Source organism: Urtica dioica, chromosome 6, assembly GCF_054948205.1.
Source record: "Urtica dioica subsp. dioica isolate 48M chromosome 6, U.dioica_male_clone48M_v1_H2, whole genome shotgun sequence".
Lineage (NCBI taxonomy): Eukaryota > Viridiplantae > Streptophyta > Magnoliopsida > Rosales > Urticaceae > Urtica > Urtica dioica.
In genome coordinates, this window is record NC_142761.1 from 44,272,266 (window position 1) to 44,283,015 (window position 10,750).

Genomic DNA, 10,750 nt, shown 5'->3' on the forward strand with positions numbered 1-10,750 from the left:
ACGCACAAGGTCGATCCGTGAATCATCATCGTAAATTCTTCAGTCGTCAAGTTGATCACACTAACACAAAAAGTAGCGTTGGATGCAACAATTATCGCATCCAAAAGTCCGATTATCGTGGAGGTGGTTGGGTTGGAGAGAGCGACAGAGAAAGGGAAAGAAAAGAAAGAGTAGAGAGAGAGACGGTGAAGAATAAAAGAAGGGAAATAAAACATTTTATTAATTAGCTGCTGGTTTTAGAAAAGAACAAAAAAAGAGGGAAATATTTTCTAAGTCATGAATGAATGAAATAAAAGAGGGAAATTTATCCCGCAAAAATTTTTTTTACTTTTGGATGCGATAATATCGCATCCAAAAACCCAATCAGACCTTTGGATGCGACTAGTCACATCCAAAAGTGAAAAATAAAATTTAAGAAAATTAATTTATTGTGAAGTTCGGTGACTGTTTAGGATGGCGACTTTTTACATCCAAAAGTCGTCCGACGCTAATGACTCAATTTGTGTTAGTGTCAATTAGGCTTCACACCTCAACACACATTTATACTAACATATTACTATAAATAGCTAGGCCTTGTTGCTATTTGACATGTATGATCATAACTTCAAGTCTCATTTTATGTGTGACAACATAATGAACTTAACCTCTTGAAGGTTAAGATTATCACGAAGAGATGTAAGATTGACGACTCGTACTCAGATATTCTAAGCCTCCAAAAGTGTATAATATCAATTCATCACTCAGACCATAAGTGTTGTGATTATCAGCCAAGCATGTATTCTTCAATAAAGAGAAACAGCCTTAGAAGTTGAAATCAGATTTGAAGCGATCTATAGCCTTGGACGTGGTCGAATTGACACACTCACCAGATCTCCATAGAACACATAGTTATTATGAGGTCTGAGCATCGGAGTTGATACTGAAACATCGATCGTTGTTGATTGTTGAGGAAGTACTCTTATTAGCCAATAATCGAAGAAGAAAAAAGAAAATTCATAAGGCTCAGATACTATGAGAAAGCTCGGAGAGTATTGAGATCTAGGAGATTGCATTGGAAATCTCGAAAAGTACAAAAACACTGTACATATTTTATAATTCGACCTAATATATACACGCTAGCTATAACGAATAACAGACAATCAGCATATAATTAACAGGTCATCAAGAGAGCTTTCACAAGTCAGCATTGAAACATTTAGAAGTTTTATTAACCTGTTTTCTAACTATGTGTTTGTGGGTTTCAAATTGAGCAAGTGTTCAAGTTGAGGCAAAAACAACTTGAGAATAAGACAACGCGAAACTAGAGTCATGTTCATAACGTCTTTATTAGTTTCAACACATTTTTATTCTGTTTTTTGTGGATCGCGTTTGTTTAGTATATAAAGTTTAAGATTTATATGTTAATACAGTTATCTGTTTTGGGTTTTCTATTTCTTATTTGATGAATTTTATTTCAACTTTGTTGGTACACAAAGTTTAAGGGTCAATACTACATATTCATAAATGAATAATTTGTTTTTTTAGATTACGGCAACATATGTTGAAAATTATTTCAGACAACTAATATGGTTAATAGAGATTATGAAATGTCAATTTCATTCATAAATTATAAAATCAGATTCAATTTGCTTGAAAACTATTCTCAATTACAAAAAAAAAAAAAAAAAAATACTGAAAAGGAATAAATTGAGACATATATCATGGCTGTTTAGCTAAGCAAGTATAAATGTTAATTATTTCCCTAAATATATAGACAAATTAAGGCTATTTTTATAAAGCCTGATTAAATATAACTAAGTAATTGATTATTATGAGACTTCATATATATATTTCCCAGGAAAATAAGTAGAAAGGCCGGAAAAGGTATTGTATGGTTCATTTTATTTCTTACGTTGAAAGGAAAAAGGTTAAAGCATATACATTCATGGCCTCCTTTACAAAACTTGATCAGAAAAAAAAAAAAAAAAAAAAAAAAAAAAAAAAAGGTTATATCAGACGATTAATTACCACATACCGAGCCTTAAAGAAGGTAAATCGGAATAATTCATGCATGTACACAACCGTCAGGTATTTTGTTTATCTTTGGTTAAAATTATTTTACTCAGCATATCCGATGAAGCAAGAACATCATAATGAACATATATAAAAACTACCACAAATCACGCAAATTAATATTTTGTCAATGTTTCTGTGTGTGTATGAGTGTGAGAGAGAGAGAGAGAAAGAGAGAGAGAGAGAGAGAGAGAGAACGGCCATTTTAGGCTGTGACCTAGATGTTTATCTCTGGCTCCCATATAGAAAAGCAATTAAAAACGTGGTTTTTCAAAACATTGATCTACAGTAAATATTATACACACATACATACCATAATATTGTTCCAGCTACATAAACTGACATTTCTCTCTCTCTCTCTCATTCTTTCTCTCTCTCTATATCTATATATGTACATGAATGTTTTCTTTTTATTTCATCACAAGCGTATAAAAGCTTTAATTACCTCTCTATGTGTGTGTAAAAAAAACAGTCCAAATAAAGAACATATATATATATATATATATATAGTGATTATTAATTGGTGAAGCGATTGGCAATATGTTGCATAACCTGAACTTGGAGAGAGAGACATTGAATGAAATGACCGGTTTCCTCAAACAAGCTACACAAATCCATGTCCTTCCCGCCAGGAACAATCTCTCTCAGCTTCTCCGCCATAGTCACTCTCTTCATCATCATCTTCTTCTTCTTCTTCTTCACTGCAAATCGTGATCGCTTTCCGACCACAAAACTGTGTCGTTTTGATCTTCTGAGGAGAGCCCTAGCCCAAGCCTTCCTGGGCCCCACGGCTCGCGCCATGGAAGCGTACGCTGCGAGCTTTATCCTCTTTTGAATCCCTCTGGAAGAACACATATTATTATTATTATTGTGATGAGAATTGTGATATTCTCTCCTTTTGATTTTGGTGAGCGAACCGAGAAATCTGCGGGTGAACTTTAGGGTTATGAGGCGCTTATTGGCCGGGGAAGATGATGATGAAGATATTGAAGAAGTAATGCTCATTTTTTTTTATTATTATATTCTTCTTCTTCTTCTAGGAGAAGAGAAAATTATATTGTAAATGAAAGAAGAGATTTTTCTAGGGTTTTGGTGTGTATATATTTGGATTTTGGATGAACTTTTGATCGCATGAAGGGAAAGGTTTTGGATTTTGAGATTTTCCTGAGTTCTGACACAAGGTGTACTATACTTGCTTGTTGCAAAGGAGAGAGAGAGAGAGAGAGAGAGAGAGAGAGAGAGAGAGAGAATATGAAGAAGATGAGTGGGCAGGGGAGTCATAGCAAATTATGGACCGCATATATTAGCTAGAATTTGGGGAATCAAAAATAAGGTTTTGTTCTTTTTCTTTTTTATTGTAACTTTTACAATATGCTATTAACACACATTCTAACTTTATCATATAAAAATTTGACCATATGGTAGTAGGGAGGAATTTCAATCAAATCAATTTTTTTTTTTTAAGAAAAAATTATTGACAATTTGCTCTTACAAAAACTGATTGAAGAGATGAATGACCAATTGGATTAGAATTTTTTTAAAAAAACATTAAATTTATTGGAGGAGAATACGAGTCATAAATTAGATAGTCTATTTCAAGTTTTCATAATATAAAGAAGGAAAAAAAAAAAAAAAAGGATGAGTATCACGTAGCTACCAGCAAAACTAAGGGCTAATGATGTCATTAGATTAATTAAATGCCTATATAGGATTGCTTTATAAGCTGGGAAAAAGCGATGTGCTTAATTAGATTATACACAAAAAGGAAGCTGATTGATGGAAAACTTATTGCCAATAAGGAGTCGCGTGAAATCACATCTGGAAGAACAAGGACATTTACATCAATAAATCCTAATCCGTTGTTTATCTTGATTTTTATTGTTTTTTTTATTTTTTAACATGAATGAGTTAGGGCTTTCATTATCATTATCAAGGGAATAGGGTTGGAGAAGTGGGTTGTGGGACCCACAAGAGGGCCAACTACCACATGAGTGCACATGGTTTTGGACACCCACTTGTCTGATGGGAACCTCTCTTTTTCTCTTTTGCTACATTTTTGCTTGATTAAATTAAATTTTACTTTTCAAAATATGCTTTGTGTTTTGTGTTAGGTTTAATACTTTTTTCCTTAATCTTGTATAGTCGGCTATTATGCTAAAGATCATGCACACCTTGCGTTGGAGTCAATTGTAGTTGATTCTTCTCTATCTTCAATTATTAAACAAAATTTATCTCTAAATCTCTCATAGTTAGTTAAATTATTTATTAAACTTGGTAAATACAAAAGTTACAAATGTAAAAAATTTAACACGTTTTAAATGAAATACCATTTGCTTCCGACAAAAAAGAAATTAATTTCAACTGTATTATAGAAGAATATATTAAAGTTGATAGGATTAATTTAATCCAATTTCACTTGAGGGCAATACTAACTCTTTCTAGTGTCGTTATTTTATCTTCAATTTTTTTTGGTTTGTATCCAATGATATTCAAATAAATTCATATTGTTAAAAAGAAAGATGAGGTAATTTTTCCCAAAACATTTCAAAAGTCCAATTTAATTTGTAACTTTGTAATTATTACTTATAAATCAAATAAATTCATATGGTCTAAAAAGTGAAATTACTCATTAATTATGATTTTTTTTGTAGTTGAGTCTTCTTTTAGGAAAATTATTTCACACCTTATGTTAATGTTTCAAGGTGTGATCTTTTGAAATTTCATCGTTTTTTTCATATGAGTTAGCTTTTGAAAATTTTAATTTTAACTAACCGTCAAAAAAATTAGAATGTTTTTGTTGGTGTTAAGAGTTCATTCTATAAGTATTGTAGGGTGGAAAAAATCGTAAACAAATGAGCTATCACAGGCGAAATGTGACCTTTTGATATTTCATCGTTATCTGAAAAGGATTAGCCTTTGAATAATAAAATTTTAACTGAGTGTCATAAAATTGGATTTTATATTTTAGTATTAAGAGTTCGTTCTATAAGCATCGTAGGGTGGAAATAATAGAAAACAAATGAGCTACGACTTAGGAACTGCGATCTTTTGAAATTTCATCATTTCATAAATGAGGTTAGCCTAAGTACATTAAAATTTTAATTCACCCATTAGAAAAATTGAATATTTTTATAAGTTTTCATTCTATAAGCACCATAGGGTTAAAAGAATTGTAAACAATAGAGCTACGACCTATGAAATGCGATTTATTTCATCATTTTTAATAAAGGCTTAGCCTTCGAACAATAAAAATTCCAATTGACTATCGAAAAATTAAGAGAAGAATTGTTGCTCTCAAGAGTCGTTCTATAAGCATCGTAAGTAGAAATAATTTTAAAAAAATAAGCCACGAATATTACGGGATACGGTCTGTTAAAATTTCACAATTTTCTCATATGCGTTAGCCTTTTAATAGTAAAATTTCAACTTACTTTCAAAAACTAGATTCTTTTTTTGGGTATTTAGAGTTCATTCTATAATCATTGTAAGGTGGATAAATTCGTAAATAAATGAGCTTCCACTGACGAAATGCGAACTTTTGAAATATCTTCATTATCTCAAAGGGGTTAGCCTTTGAACATTAAATTTTAACTGACCGTCGAGAAATTGAAATTTTTGTGGGTATTAAGAGTTCAATCTATAAGCGTCGTAGGGTGTTCAGATTCGTATGAAAATGAGCTACCACTAACGAAATGCGACCTATTGACATTTCATCCCTTTTTCAAAGAAGTAAGTCTTTGAACAGAAAAATTTCAATGAATATCAAAAGGTTGGAATTTCTTTATGGGTATTAATATTTCATTTTACAAGTATTATAGGGTGGAATATATCATAAATGAATGAGATACGACTGACGAACTACAATCTTTTGAAAGGTAAATTTAAGCGTCTGTCAAAAGAATTGAAATTTTTTGTTAGTATTTGGAGTTCATTCTAAAGCACCATAGGTGGTTTAAAAAAAAAACAAAAAAAAAGCAAAACAAATGAGCTACCACTAACAAAATGTGACTTATTGAAATATCATCATTATGTCAAAGGGGTAGTGTCATGACCCGCAAGCCATAGCTCGCCCGCGAGCCGCAACGTTGTCATACCTTTCGTTTCAGAAAACTCAAGTATATGCATTAATTATAATTTCTAAGCAGAAATAAGATCATTTTAGTAAATAGCTACAAGACTTATAGATTAAGTAACAGAAATTCCGGGGAAATATTTTTGTTTTTATTTCACACACAACAAGTCTTATAGCGACTATATACAAACAACATAAGTTACATATGACTTACACACATATCCAAGCATCAGGCGAGTAGCTACGATAGAAAGTTTACTATGTACACATCAAAATACACTATTCCCCATTCAAAACAAAAATTGTACTTGCCACAGATCGAGCGACACATGTCTGGACTAGTTCTCTCTCTTCTATTAGAGTAAATATTTTCCATTTTCCTTCCTCAGAAAACTTTAGTTATCGCCATGTGGGTTGTCGTTGAGAGGAAAGGAGTTGCGTGAGTTAGAGTTCAGAGGAACTCTAAATTTACCATAGACTAGTGGTTGTGAAGGATTAGCTTGCGTGGGGCAAATTACCAGGCACTTGGGAATTAAGTCACCTATTTACCAAGGGATTCACAAGAATGGATGGAATCACATAAAATTGATAAACTAATCAAGATTAAGGCTTTGGTCGCTTTATGTGAAACGTAGCTTCGGATTCCATCCGATAAGTTCAAACGTAACTTCTAACAACCCGAGCCTTTGCTTATGTGAGTAGTTAATCTTCCCTTAACTCGCTAATTTTAGATTCACCAATAGATGGGTTTACAGAAAAAAAAAAAAAAAAAAAAAAAAAAAAAAAAAAAAAAAAAAAAACAAGGGCAGACGTTCCTTGGATTCCAGCTGAGATATATGTCCTAGAGGTTGAAAGGGTCACACCTTGAATCCTCTTTTAATATACCATGACGAGCATATTAAACTATATTAAGTCGAGTTCTACTCTAGATGATGCTCTTCCCGTTGTAGTCTAGGGTTAAACTCTGATTCCTTCGAGTACCAAACACTAAAGAATAACAGATGTCGGTGGTACCAGCAAGTCAGAAGATTTGTGTTATTTGTCAGAGAGTTCCTCATGGGCGCAAAGTATTGTAATTTGAAATTAGCCGACGTGTCGGGCACGTCTGGGCTTGTCAGGGTGCTCTTGACGTGCCCCTAAGTTCGGAGATTGTTGCCATTAAAGGATCCTAGACGAAGTTTAAATCTTAGAGTCACCCTCATGATTAATTGCTCGGGTCTGAGGGCTGGATACTTGTCACTCTGAGGGTTGTTGCGGTGGATGTTGGACGACCTGATGATCAGGGTGACAAGTTCATGTTAGGAAGTACATGTACGCTTGCATTTCATATGATGTAAATCATATGTCTTTCATTTATGCATTTATATGTTATTTGCACGTCATATGACATTAGAATTTTAGACGTGTGTCCCCACTTACTGAGTCTGTTGACTCATTAGATTATGACCCTTGGTAATGTAGATGACTTGAAGACTGTCGCAAGATAGAGTAGAGTTAAGGAGTAGACCGGACACGTGTCGCCTCGACCTATGGGCTGAGTAAAGGGTTTCACAAATCAGCAACTATTTTCAAAACTCTTTGATTCATAAATTATATTTATATGTTTTCGGACGTTTCTAAACTACATATAAAGTATGATCATACAAGTAAGACTTGCTACTTTGTATATAAAACAAAAAAATTTCACCGGATTTTTAAGAACACGTTTTATAATCTAGTAGCTACTTTATCTAAATTAAAATATTTTCTGCATATGAGAACGTTACATATTTGTAAAACTATACCGAGATGAGAGAAAATGAAGTGAACGTTTTGGAGTTTTTTTTTTTTTTTTTTTTGCGGGCATTAAGTTTTAATTATATAAGTATCATAGGGTAGAAAGAATCGTACACAAATGAGCTATGACTTACGAATTGCGATATTTTGAGATTTTATCATTTTTTTCGAAGGGGTTAGCCTTTGAACTAAAAAATTCCAACTTACTCTCGAAAACTTGGATTTTTATTGTGGGAATTAAGAGTTCATTCTATAAGCATCGTATAATGAAAAGAATTCTAACGATTAACGAGATACGGTCATTAAAATTTCACCATTTTCTTAAAGGGGTTAGCATTTGAACGATAAAACTTCAACTCAGCATCAATGGAGTTTTCTAGTCACTATTAAGAGCTCATTCTACAAACATTATAGGCTAGGAAGAATCGTAAAAAAATGAGCTAGGACTAACAAACTGCGATATTTTGAAATTTCACCTTTTTTCCAATGGGGTAAGGTTATGAAAAGTAAAAATTTAACTGACCGTTTGAAAATTGAGATTGTTTGCGGGTAATAAGAGTCTGTTCTATAAGTATCGTAAGGTAGAAATAATCGTAAGCAAATGACCTATGACTGACGAAATGCGATCTTTTCAAATTTCATCATTTTCTCAATGGGATTAGCATTTGAACAATAAAATTATAATTGAGTGTTAGAAAAATAGAATTTTTATGTGGGTATTAAGATTTCATTCTATAAATGTTAACAAATGAGCAACGACTGACGAACTGCAATCGTTTGAACTTTCATCATCTTCTCTAAGGGGTAACGGGTTAGTCTTTGAACAGTAAAATTTTAACTTACCGTAAGAAAATTTGAATTTTTTCTTGGTATTAAGAGTTCATTCTATAACCATCATATGGTGAAAAGAATTATAAATAATGTTGAGTGTTACAGAACACGCTAGGGAAAAATCATATGGCCTCGATAGTTCACATTTCTTCCTTCTTTTTGTAGGTTTCTACTAGGTAAAGAGACCTCGCTCATTTAAAAGTGCGCAAAGCTTGGAGTTCGAATGCATCTTAACTCGAATGCAATTACATAATCAAGTCTAGATCGAACCATTTGAATTCTTAAACGTTGTCCGAAAATAAGTGACAACATTTACTTTTTTTTTTTAGAATTTACCAAATTGAAATATATTATTAAAAAAATAATAAATAAAAAAAACTTAGAAATTAGTTTATATGATTTTCCTTAGTTTTGTACGACTTCGTAAAACATGCATATTGCAAATGTTCAACTATTTGTGGGCATTTTTTACAACTTTTCCATCTTAAACCGAAATTCATTCTTTGACGATCCAAAAGATGGATTTGTACTGATGGCCAAAGACCTCGATTAGTGTAAATTAGAAGCTCTAATCCTAAGTGAGTGAAGTTTATCCTAAATCTCGGCTTCTCCCAATATTTAACAATCATAGAAACTGTAGAAAAATGTGTACGTGTATTAGTAGTTAGATAAATTAGTTGTTTATTTACTAAATATTAGATAAGTATTAGCAGTTAGTTAGTTCCTATTCTATAGGCTAGAGTATTTCTTAACTTAGTTATTTTATCTTACTATAAATGTAGATGCCGTATGGCTTGATGAAATATACAAAAGTATTTCTTTCTCCAAACTTACATGGTATCAGAGCTATAGGTATTCATCATCACGATGGAAAACGATAGCCCCAAATCTTCCCAGTCACAAAATGTAGATGTCGTATGGCTTGATGAAATATACAAAAGTATTTCTTTCTCCAAACTTACATGGTATCAGAGCTATAGGTATTCATCATCACGATGGAAAACGATAGCCCCAAATCTTCCCAGTCACAAAATGTCTCTTTTCCTATTATACAAACTAGCCCTATAGTAAACCAACAATCTTCTATCCATTCGTCTATGTTCATCACTGGCCATAGATTGAATGGAAAGAATTATTTAGAATGGTCTCAATCTGTCAAGCTAGCAGTAGATGGAAGGGGAAAGCTAGGATACTTAACCGGAGAAATCAAAGAAAAAAAGGCCAGCGAAGATGGCTACAGTACCTGGAGGTCAGAAAATTCCTTGGTGACAGCCTGGCTTCTCAGTTCAATGGATGCATCAATCGCCAAGCCCCACATGTTCATGAAGACAGCAAAGGAGGTGTGGGATTCCATCAGAGAAACATACTCAGATCTTGAGAATTCTTCTCAGATTTTTTAGTTGAAGACGATGCTGTGGCAATCAAAACAAGGTAATCGAGATGTCACGACTCATTACAATGAGATGGTGTCTCTATGGCAGGAACTTGACCAGTGCCATGACGACGAATGGGAGAGCGCAAGGGACCTGGCCAGGCACAAGAAAAGAGAGGAGAACGACAGAGTCTACATGTTCCTAGCCGGAGTCAATCGGAGTCTGGATGATGTGAAGGGAAGGATTCTAGGAAGGAAGCCCTTACCCTCAATCCGAGAGGTGTTCTCCGAAGTCAGACTGAAAGAAAGCAGGAGAAAGATCATGTACAGCAATCCAGGATATAACAATGAAGCTGAAGACTCCTCGGCAATGATGATTAGAGGAGACGAGAAGAAGAAGCCTTTTTGTGATCATTGTAAGAAGCTATGGCATACCATAGAGACGTGCTGGAAAATTCATGGGAAGCCACCAGGGGCAGGAAAGAAGAGGCCCGAGAAAGCTCTCCAAACTGCCGTGACTGAGACTCAACAGGAGCAGCAAGTCAATTCCAATCAGCCTAATTTCACAATGGAACAGATAGAACAGCTTCTTCAACTCCTAACAGCCCAGGAAAATTCAAACCAAACCTCTCATTCCTGCTCTTATG

The 10,750-nt window shown here is 33.6% G+C and overlaps 1 protein-coding gene across 1 annotated transcript; it reads right to left on the reverse strand.

The window, feature by feature from the left end:
* Nucleotides 1-2,315: 2,315 nt before the first annotated feature.
* On the reverse strand, nt 2,316-3,341 carry IBH1 (ILI1 binding bHLH 1). The gene has a single exon (XM_089616584.1). It carries the CDS (start codon nt 3,055-3,057, stop codon nt 2,569-2,571), a length of 489 nt encoding a protein of 162 aa, XP_089472710.1. The 5' UTR covers nt 3,058-3,341; the 3' UTR covers nt 2,316-2,568.
* Nucleotides 3,342-10,750: the final 7,409 nt, after the last annotated feature.

What these genes read in the sequence shown, in the direction of transcription:
- IBH1 (XM_089616584.1), bottom strand. Translation starts at nt 3,057, where the DNA reads ATGAGCATTACTTCTTCAATATCTTCATCATCATCTTCCCCGGCCAAT.